This window comes from Gavialis gangeticus, unplaced genomic scaffold, assembly GCF_001723915.1.
Source record: "Gavialis gangeticus isolate Ggan-Ray unplaced genomic scaffold, GavGan_comp1, whole genome shotgun sequence".
Lineage (NCBI taxonomy): Eukaryota > Metazoa > Chordata > Crocodylia > Gavialidae > Gavialis > Gavialis gangeticus.
The window spans coordinates 28,852-38,931 of record NW_017728978.1 but is presented as its reverse complement, the minus strand read 5'-3'; the positions used below and the strand labels follow the sequence as shown (position 1 = coordinate 38,931).

At 61.1% G+C, this 10,080-nt stretch overlaps 1 protein-coding gene across 1 annotated transcript in view; it reads left to right on the top strand.

The window, feature by feature from the left end:
* LOC109291281 (low-density lipoprotein receptor-related protein 1-like) overlaps window positions 1-10,080 on the top strand; it is a gene marked incomplete at both ends in the record, with an annotated part of 44,342 nt that overhangs the window by 5,440 nt on the left and 28,822 nt on the right. Inside the window, 17 exons of the mRNA XM_019508214.1 lie at window positions 942-1,313; window positions 1,920-2,109; window positions 2,279-2,483; window positions 2,572-2,764; window positions 3,084-3,209; window positions 3,296-3,424; window positions 3,667-3,786; window positions 4,054-4,167; window positions 5,115-5,264; window positions 5,396-5,518; window positions 5,746-5,862; window positions 6,040-6,168; window positions 6,396-6,518; window positions 6,691-6,831; window positions 7,475-7,662; window positions 8,686-8,869; window positions 9,868-9,953. Of these exons, the coding sequence (XP_019363759.1) occupies window positions 942-1,313; window positions 1,920-2,109; window positions 2,279-2,483; window positions 2,572-2,764; window positions 3,084-3,209; window positions 3,296-3,424; window positions 3,667-3,786; window positions 4,054-4,167; window positions 5,115-5,264; window positions 5,396-5,518; window positions 5,746-5,862; window positions 6,040-6,168; window positions 6,396-6,518; window positions 6,691-6,831; window positions 7,475-7,662; window positions 8,686-8,869; window positions 9,868-9,953 (2,690 nt within the window). The remainder of the gene's footprint in view (window positions 1-941; window positions 1,314-1,919; window positions 2,110-2,278; window positions 2,484-2,571; window positions 2,765-3,083; window positions 3,210-3,295; window positions 3,425-3,666; window positions 3,787-4,053; window positions 4,168-5,114; window positions 5,265-5,395; window positions 5,519-5,745; window positions 5,863-6,039; window positions 6,169-6,395; window positions 6,519-6,690; window positions 6,832-7,474; window positions 7,663-8,685; window positions 8,870-9,867; window positions 9,954-10,080) is intronic.

Below are 10,080 nucleotides of genomic sequence, written 5' to 3'. Positions count from 1 at the left end.
TGTTTGGGGCTGGCGCAGGGGGTCCTGGGGCTGGGGCAGGCATGGGAGCCCCCTGAGTAGGGGCCCTCTTCTGTGCCCTGGCACTGGCTGGACAGCAGAGCTCGGGGAGGCATCTGGAGCTGCAGATGAGGCAAGCAGTGTCCCTCACGCGTGCCCTTATGGGTGCATATGTCACCTGTCATGTGTGCGTATGTGCACAGCCTGGCTCTTGTGCACATGCAGTTCCCTCACTTCCAGGCAGGGTCTCTCACATGCACACACCCACTCCCCATGTCCCATGAGTTTCTCACACACAAGTGTGCATGTGCTTATGCCCCATGTTTCCTACTCACATGTGTACAACCCCTGGAGTTTCATGTACAGAAACACACACTCGCTCCGTGTTTCGCAGTTACACTGTACAGCCCTGGAGTTACATGTGCATTGTCTCACAGTCAACCCACTCCCCTCCCCCCCCAGCTTTTTTCTCTCACTCACTCACACACACACACGCACGCACTACAGATCTTGCATGTAGCATTGCACATGGACTCTCACGTATTCCCCCTTATCTCTCCTGCTCTCTTATGGTCCTGCACACATGGAATCACACACACATGCTCTCGCCCCCAGTATCCCACACACATACTCACCTCCAGTATCACACACACACTTACCCCTAGTATCACACTCACCCTCAGTATCACACGCACACTCTCACCCCCAGTATCCCACTCACACACTCACCTCCAGTATCACACACACACTTACTCCTAGTATCACACTCACCCTCAGTATTACACGCACACTCTCACCCCCAGCATCCCATGCACCGCCCCTCGCTCACAGCCCAAAGGCCCTGGCTGCTCCCTGGGGCCGCTGACACTGCCCACACTCTCAGCCTGTGCCCGGGCTCGGCTCCCTCCCCTGCTCTGTCTGATGCCATGCTGCACTCCCCACAGGCACCAACATCTGTTCCCAGAGCAATGGGGGCTGTGAGCAGCTGTGCCTGTTCCGGGGCGGGGGCCGGCGAACATGTGCATGTGCCCACGGCATGCTGGCCGAGGACGGTGTGAGCTGCCGTGACTATGACGGCTACCTGCTCTACTCGGAGCGCACCATCCTCAAGAGCATACACCTGTCGGACGAGACCAACCTCAACGCGCCCATCAAGCCCTTCGAAGACGCCGAGCACATGAAAAACGTTATCGCATTGGCCTTTGACTACCAGGGTGGGGTGCAGGGTGCCAGCCGCATCTTCTACAGTGACATCCACTTTGGCAACATCCAGCAGATCAACGACGACGGCACCGGGCGCAAGACCATCGTGGAGAGTGAGGGCGCCCATCCCCTCTGCTCCCTGACCTCCGGGGCCTGGGGAGGCCAGGTTTTGGAGAAGTGGGAGTGTTCCTAGTGCTTGCCAGCTCCCTGAATGGCACCTTCCTTGTGCCCATGGCTCATGCCCATCGTGCAATAGTGTGAGGGAACTCATGTGGGTTGGGCAGTAGGGAGTGGGGCCCTTGGTCCCCGGGGCTTTGAGACAAGCACGTACTTCCAGCTCCCTGCACAGCACCTTCCTTGTGTCCATGTCTCACCTGTTGTGTGACAGTGCAGGGGAGCTGATGAGGAAGGTCCCCAGGACACAGAGGCTGGTGCTTGCTCCCTGCTTCCTGCCTGGTGTCTTTCCCAGTTACCTGCACATGTGCATCACGCTCATTGTGCAAGGTAGTTCACAAGGGCCGGACAGGCTATAGCACTTATACCTTCTGAGGCCAAAGGTCACGGCCGCAAGAGCACGTGGGGGCCCAATTCTGATCTCCGGCTTCCACCAGTGCAGCCGGGAGCAGAATTTGGCTTCTGGGGCATCATTCTCAGCATGCGGGGGAGGCGCTAGCGGGGTGGCAGGTACCATCATCTCACCCCTCCCCTCTGCCCCCCAGATGTGGGCTCAGTGGAGGGGCTGGCTTACCACCGGGGCTGGGACACGCTCTACTGGACCAGCTACACCACGTCCACCATCACGCGGCACACAGTGGACCAGAGCCGTGTGGGCGCCTTTGAGCGCGAGACTGTCATCACCATGTCGAGTGACGACCACCCCCGTGCCTTCGTGCTGGATGAGTGCCAGAAGTAAGTGGGGCAGTGGGGGGGGTGCCACAGCCAGGCCCCAGATCCTGGCCACACAGCCGGTGGGACAAACCCTTGCCGGGTGCTGGAGATGCCTTTGGGGAGAAGAAGGGCCCCTGCTGTCCTGGCAGGGGTTGGCTCAGCCCCATGTCCCCCCCCCCCACACATCCAGCCTGATGTTTTGGACCAACTGGAATGAGCAGCACCCTAGCATCATGCGTGCCACGCTGGGAGGTGCCAACGTCATCATCATCATCGACCAGGACATCCGCACACCCAATGGGCTGGCCATCGACCACCAGGCTGAGAAGCTCTACTTCTCTGATGCCACGCTGGACAAGATTGAGCGCTGCGAGTATGATGGCTCCCATCGCTATGTGAGTCATGGGGTGCAGGGGGCTGGGACTCGGGGGTTGCCCCCCCTCCAGCCCTTGGTGCTGACGGTGCTGTGGGGCGTTGGGGCAGGTGATCCTGAAGTCAGAGCCGGTGCACCCATTTGGCCTGGCCGTGTACAGCGACTACATCTTCTGGACGGACTGGGTGCGCCGCGCCGTGCAGCGTGCCAACAAGCACATGGGCTCCGACATGCGGCTGCTGCGTGTCGACATCCCCCAGCAGCCCATGGGCATCATCGCCGTGGCCAACGACACCAACAGCTGTGAGTCTGGGCATGGGGGGGCACCCTCACCCCTGACCCCTCTCCTGGCTCCCTGCATGGTGGCGATTTACCCCTGCCCATCTGCCCTCAGTGCTGCCCCTTGTAGGTGCAGGGGTCTTGCCCCACCGACCCCCTCCTGGCCCTGGTAGCTCTGCCACCTGCCCCCCCAGCCTGTGCCACTTTTCTCCCCTACTGTCTCCAAGGGTGGGGGGCTCAGGGGTGAGTATGAGGGTGTGGGGGCCTCGATGGGAGTGTGTGCCAGGCCTGGAGGGATGCTGGACACCCCCTGGCCATATACATGACCCTTCACCCCCTCCAGGTGAGCTGTCCCCGTGCCGTGTGAACAACGGGGGCTGCCAGGACCTGTGCCTCCTCACACCCCGGGGGCAAGTGAACTGCTCGTGCCGTGGCGATCGGGTGCTGCAGGACGACCTCACATGCAAAGGTGAGCGCAGGGGAGGGAGCGCATGGGAGCTTGGGGCTGGGCTGGGGCTGGTGGCTGACACCTGGTGCTTGGTGCCCCTGCTGCAGCTCCCAACTCCACTTGCAACGCGCACGAGGAGTTCGAGTGCGGCAATGGCGACTGCATCGACTTTGCGCTCACCTGCGACAGCGTTGCCCACTGCAAGGACAAGTCGGACGAGAAGCAGTCCTACTGCAGTAAGGCCCCGCCTGGACTCGGGGGTCCCATCCTGGTCTGGGGGTGCAGCCAGGAGGGATCTGCAAGTCCGGACTCCCGGGTTCCAACCTAGCTCGGGGGGAGGGGTGGGGACAATGGAGCAGGAGGGGGCTGCTCAACCTGAGCTATTCCCCTCCACCCCACAGACACTCATAGGGGGGTTGGGAGCCCCGTGGACCCTGAAACCCTCCCCACACCTCATGCCCCTCCTCCACCCCTGCAGGCAGCCGCAAGTGCAAGAAGGGCTACCTGCACTGCATGAACGGGCGCTGTGTGGCCACGCGTGACTGGTGCAATGGAGTCGACAACTGTGGTGACAACTCTGACGAAGTCCCATGCAACAGTGAGTGCCCCCTGCTCCCCACCAGGCAGGCCGTGGTCGCCCCCCACCATGGGCATGGAGCCTCCATGGTGCCTGGGCAGGCCTCCAGCTCAGCCACATGGCCCTGGTTTAGTGTGTGTGCATCTGCGCATGAGTGTGCAGGGGGGCATGGCATGTGTGCGGCTGGCCGTGGTGCATTGTCCCCAGGGCAGCATGCATGCACATGTGAGCACGTGTGTGTGAGTGAAGAGCTCACAGCACTGGTCTCTGCCACCTCCCATCCTGCAGAGACCAGTTGCACTGCCACGGAGTTCCGGTGCCGTGATGGGAGATGCATCGGGAACTCGAGCCGCTGCAACCAGATCATCGACTGTGAGGATGCATCCGACGAGATGAACTGCAGTGAGTGCCCACCCAAACTCCCCTGACCCCCCAGCCCCATGCCTGGCGCCTCCATGTGGGCCTGATGTGGCTGCTGCTGTGTGGTGGGGACGTGGACACTTGGGAGGGGGCTGCAGGGCACCCCTGGCTGGCAGGAGGTGCAGGGCGGGCAGAGCCAAGGGCTGGATGTGACCCCAGGAGGGTACAGGAATGGGGTCCTGGAGTGGTGGGAGTGGGAAAGGGGTGGTGGGGTGTGCATTGTGGGGGGTGGAAGTTTTGGATGTGCTCTTAGGCCGTGTGTCATGCACGTGGGGCACATTCGCACTCCGTGCATGATGTGTGTGCGCTGTCTGTCATGCCTGAGCTGCGTGTGTTTTGTGCACATGCATGTGAATTCCACATGTGTGCATATGCGTTCTGTGTGTGCCTGCATGGGCACTCCACGTGGACATGCTCCATGCATGTGCACTGTGCAGGTGATGCATGGGCTCTGTATGTGATGTGTCTATTCTGTGTGTGTGTGTGTGCACAGTCCATGTGGGCATGCTCCACGTGTGGTGCACATGTGCTGTGCAGGTGACGTGTGGGCTCTGCGTGATGTGCACCACTCCACGATGTGCGTGTGCTCCATGCACAACATGTGTGCTCTCCATCTGCAGTGCCTGTGAGCTGTGTGCGTGCTCCATGTGCATGTATATAAATTCCATGTGTGTGCATTTGCCTTCTGTGTGTGCGTGCTCCCCATGCATGTGTGGATGGTGCTTGTGCGCATGCCCCATGTGCATGCGTGCGTGCTCCCTGCTCAATACATGGATGCTCTGTGCCTGATCTGCACCGCTCTGGGAGGCTTGTGTGCTCTGTGCACGGTGTGTGGGGGTTGTGTACAATGTGCGTGCGACGTGTGCATGTGCCCGGGGCCCCGGCAGGCCCCACCCTTCACACTGGGCCCTGGGGCTGGTTCTCTGCAGCCGCCACTGACTGCAGCAGCTACTTTAAGCTGGGGGTGAAGGGCATGACGTTCCAGCAGTGCGAGCACACGTCACTGTGCTACGCCCCGACCTGGGTCTGTGATGGCGCCAACGACTGCGGTGACTACTCCGACGAGCGAAATTGCCCTGGTACGGAGGGGTATTGCCAGCCTGGGGGGCTCAGGCTGCCAGGGGGGCGGGGCAGGCAAAGCTATGCAAGCAAGGGACCCTGGGGGTGGGGTGCCTCCTTCCTATGACATCATGTGCCCCCCTCCCCCCAGGCATGCGGAAGCCCAAGTGCCCGGCCAACTACTTTGCTTGCCCCAGTGGGCGCTGCATCCCCATGACCTGGACCTGCGACAAGGAGGACGACTGCGAGAACGGCGAGGACGAGACCCACTGCAGTGAGCTGCGCTGGGCATTGTGGGAAGGGCATGGAGGACGGGGGGTAAGGGGAGATGGAGCAGGGCATTGTGGAAAGGGCGTGGAGGACCCTTGCGGTGCCTGGAGTTGGGGCAGCAAGGGGCATCATGAGAAGTTGGGGGTAGGGAGTCTTTGATCTCTGGAAGGTGGGAGCCTGGGGGACCCTGGCCCAACCTGGCACGGCCCTAACGGCTTCTCCCCCCCACAGACAAGTTCTGCTACCCCATGCAGTTTGAGTGCAAGAACCACCGCTGCATCTCTAAGCTGTGGGTGTGCGATGGCGCCGACGACTGCGGGGACGGCTCCGACGAGGGCACCCACTGCCGTGAGCGCTGCCGGAGGGGGTGGGGGGGCCTGATGCCTGGGTTCTCCTCCTAGGCCCGGGAGGGAAGCGGGGTGCAGCGGTTAGAGCCGCAGGGGGGTGGCAGCAAGGACACCTGGCCTGGGAGGAGGTGAGGCCTAGTAGTGGGAGCAGGCGCTGACCTCTGCCCCCTGACCCCAGGCCTGACGACCTGCAGTGCTGGGTCCTTCCAGTGCCCGGGCACCTACGTGTGCGTGCCTGAGCGCTGGCTCTGTGACGGCGACAAGGACTGCGCCGATGGTGCTGACGAGACCCTTGCTGCCGGCTGCTGTGAGTGCAAGGGCGGCGGGAGTGGGGGGGCTCTACCCACCAATCATGGGACCCCTGGGTTCTGCTCCAGGAGGTGGGGGCTGGGCTCTCAGAGGACTGCCAGGACACCTGGGTCCTTTTCTGCATGGCCTCGGACGAGCCCTACCATACCTGTTTCCCTCAGCAAGTCAAGGAGGGCGGGGGGGGGCCGTGTGACGCTGATGACCCATGGTGTTCCCCCCCCACAGTGTACAACAACACGTGCGACGAGCGGGAGTTCATGTGTGCCAACCGGCAGTGCATCCCCAAGCACTTTGTGTGCGACCACGACCATGACTGCAGTGACGGCTCGGACGAGTCCCTGGAGTGCGGTGGGTGCCGTGGGGCCCAAGGCAGCACCCGTGGGACCGTGAGCCCCCCAAGCAAGGGGGGAGCTCCAGGCGGGTGCTGTGGGAAGAGGGGCACTGGGGAGCCATGCCCACTGCCCCAGAGGGCCTGGGGGTGTGAGGGGAGCTCCGGGCCTGACTGTTCCCCACCCCCCAGAGTACCCGACGTGCGGCCCCCATGAGTTCCGCTGCGCCAACGGGCGCTGCCTGAGCAACGCACAGTGGGAGTGCGACGGCGAGTTCGACTGCCACGACCACTCAGACGAGGCACCCAAGAACCCGCGCTGCACCAGCTCCGGTGTGTGCCAGCCTGGGGGCTGTGGGGGAGGCACTGGTGCCCACGCTGGCTGCCAGGGGGCAGCACTCACTGTACACACGTGTGCACACGCGCGCAGCCTCTTACTCTCCTGGCTCCGCGTGCTCGCTCCAACCACCAGGCAGCGGCACACATGGCCTCTCTCTCTCGCACACACACACGCACAAGTGCGCGGCTTTGCATGTTGCAGCCACCGGAGGGCAGCAAATGTGTGTGTGCACACAAACACATGCCTATACACATATGGCCTCACGCGCACTTATATGCACGTACAGAGCCTGACATGCATGTGCCTGTGTGCACACGCACACATACACTCACGTGCATACAGCCTCACATACAGATGCATGCACACACAACTTCACATGCATGCACACATGCATGCGTGCACACACATGCATGTGTATACATAGTCTCACATACATATGCATGCACATGCACATACAGCCCCACATGCACACACAGCCTCGCATGCACGTGCATGCATACACATGCATGCTCACACACACATGGCCTCACATGCTCCAGGCCCGGCTGCCTGGGGCACAGGCCAGCTGCCACAGGGGGCTGTGGGGGCTGACATCAGGGCACCTCCAGTGATGCCCCCCCCATGGCCTCGTTGCAGAGAGCAAGTGCAACGACTCGTTCTTCCTGTGCAAGACGGGGGCCTGCGTGCCCGAGGCGCTGCTGTGCGACGGCCGTGCTGATTGTGCTGATGGCTCCGACGAGCTCAATTGCTTCATCAATGAGTGCCTCAATCGTAAGCTCAGCGGCTGCTCCCAGGACTGTGAGGACCTGCGCATCGGCTACAAGGTTGGCCCAGCTGAGAGCATGGGGGATATGCACATGCGTGTTCACATACACATGGCCTGGCATGCTCTTAGTCCTGCCCATGGCAACTGTGTGCGCATACCTGCACATATGCACACGGCCTGGCATGCTCCCAGCTTGCCCATGCCATTTATATGCGCATGCACATACACAGCCTGGCATGCTCCTCGCTCTGCCTGTACCAGCTATATGCACATGTGTGTGCACACACGCGCGCACACAACCTCACATGCTCCCTGCTTTACCCATGCCAGCCACCAGGGGGCAGCACATACATATGCATGCACACACACACCAACACACATGCACAAGCTTCCAGCCCTGCCTACACCAGCCACCAGGGGGCAGCATGGGGGGGGGGGGTTTGCCCATGCACAAACATGGCACTGCACACTTCTGGCCCTGCCCACACCAGCCACCAGGGGGCAGCAGATGCACACATATTTGCATGGGGGGGGTGTAAGAGAATGTACGTGTGTGTATGTATACACACACACACACACACACACACACACACACACACACACACACACACACACACACACACACACACAGCCTTGCACTCTCCCAGTCCTGCCCACATTAGCCACCAGGGGGCAGTATACACACGTGCATGTGCGCATACACACAAACACAGCTTCACACTCCTGGCCTTGCCCATGCCAGTCCCCAGGGGGCAGCACATCCTGGAGCAGCTGGCGGGGGAGCGGGTGCAGAGCTGCGCCTTGCACCCCCCCAGCAGAGTCACGCAGCCCATGGCGCACTGCACGCGCGTGTGCTCACACTACCCAGGCCTCCTCCCACCAGTGTTGCATGCACCCATGCCCAGTCTGTCCCAGGCGGCATGCACTGGTGCACGCAGTCCCATGCATTGTGTCCAGGGCACTGCTCATGCATGCTCGCTGCTGGGCACCGTGCACGCGCTCATGGGCGCACAGTGGGGTGGTGTGGGGGGGCTTTGCATGAGGGCTGACATGGCACGCCCTGACCCCACAACCCCCACAGTGCCGGTGCCGCCCCGGGTTCCGGCTGAAGGACGACGGGAAGACATGCGTGGATGTGGACGAGTGCTCCACCACCTACCCCTGCAGCCAGATCTGCATCAACACGCTGGGCAGCTACAAGTGCCTGTGCCGCCAGGGCTACCGCCTGCGGCCCGACAACCCCACCAGCTGCAAAGCCGTGTCCGGTGAGCCTGTATGTGGGTGCCTGGAGGCCTGTGTGCACATGCGTCTGTGGGCATGCGTGCCTCTGTGTGCACAGGAAGGCAGTGCGTGTGCTTCTGAGTGTGTGTGTATGCCTGTACATAAATGTATGTGCACATGTGTGTGCATGCCTGTTTGCCTGTGTCTGCATAGGTAGGCATGTGTGTGCACGTGTGTGTGTGTGTATGCCTGTGTGGGCACGTGTAGGCATGAATGTAAGTGTGTGTGTGTGTACAGGTGTGTGTGTACAGGTGTGTGTGTGCACACAGGCAATGCATGTGCCTCTGTGTGTACGCTTGTGCAGGCACATGTTGGCTTGCGTGTGCATGTGTGTAGGCATGTATGTGCATGGTAGGCATTGTGTTTGTGTGTGCGTGCCTCTGCGGGCACATGTAAGCATGTATGTGCACATAAGTTTGCATGCATGTTTGCCTGTGTGTGCATAGGTAGGCAGGTGTGTGCACGTGTGTATGCCTGTGTGGGGACATGTAGGTGTGTGTGTGTGCGCGCCTGTGTCTGTGGAGGCATATGTAGGCATGTGTGCATGCCTGTGTTCACAGGTAGGCATGCATGTGCACAAGGGTGTATGTATGCGTGGGTGCACCCAGGTAGGTATGTGCAGGCATGTATGTAAATATGTGTATGTATGAATGCATGCACATATGTGCCTGCCTGTGTGTGCATGCACAAGCGTGTGTTCACATGCACATGTATGTCCACATGTACACCTGTGTGTGCACAGGTGAATATGCACAGTTGTGGTGGCATGCCCAGAGTGGATGCTGTGTTTGGGCCGATGCCCTTGGGCTCCATAGGCCCCATTCAGAGGGTACTGAGCAACTTGCCCTGCTTGTGTTTGGGTCGGGGGGAGGAATCCTGCTGCCCCTGCACTCTGCAGAGGCCACAAACAGGCACGTGTGCATACGTGCATGTCCTGGTGGGGGCATGATTTGACCCAGCTGACCCAGGCATCCCCTCGCAGGTGATGAGCCCTTCCTTATCTTTGCCAACCGCTACTACCTGCGCAAGCTTAACCTGGATGGCTCCAACTACACGCTGCTCAAGCAGGTGGGCCTGGATTCCTGGGTTCCCTTCACCACTGCAGATGGGGGTGGGGAGGGGGGCGGTCTTGCACATAGCAACTGGGGCCCGGATTCCTGGGTTCTCACCCCAGCACCGCAGCTGGGTTCAGAAA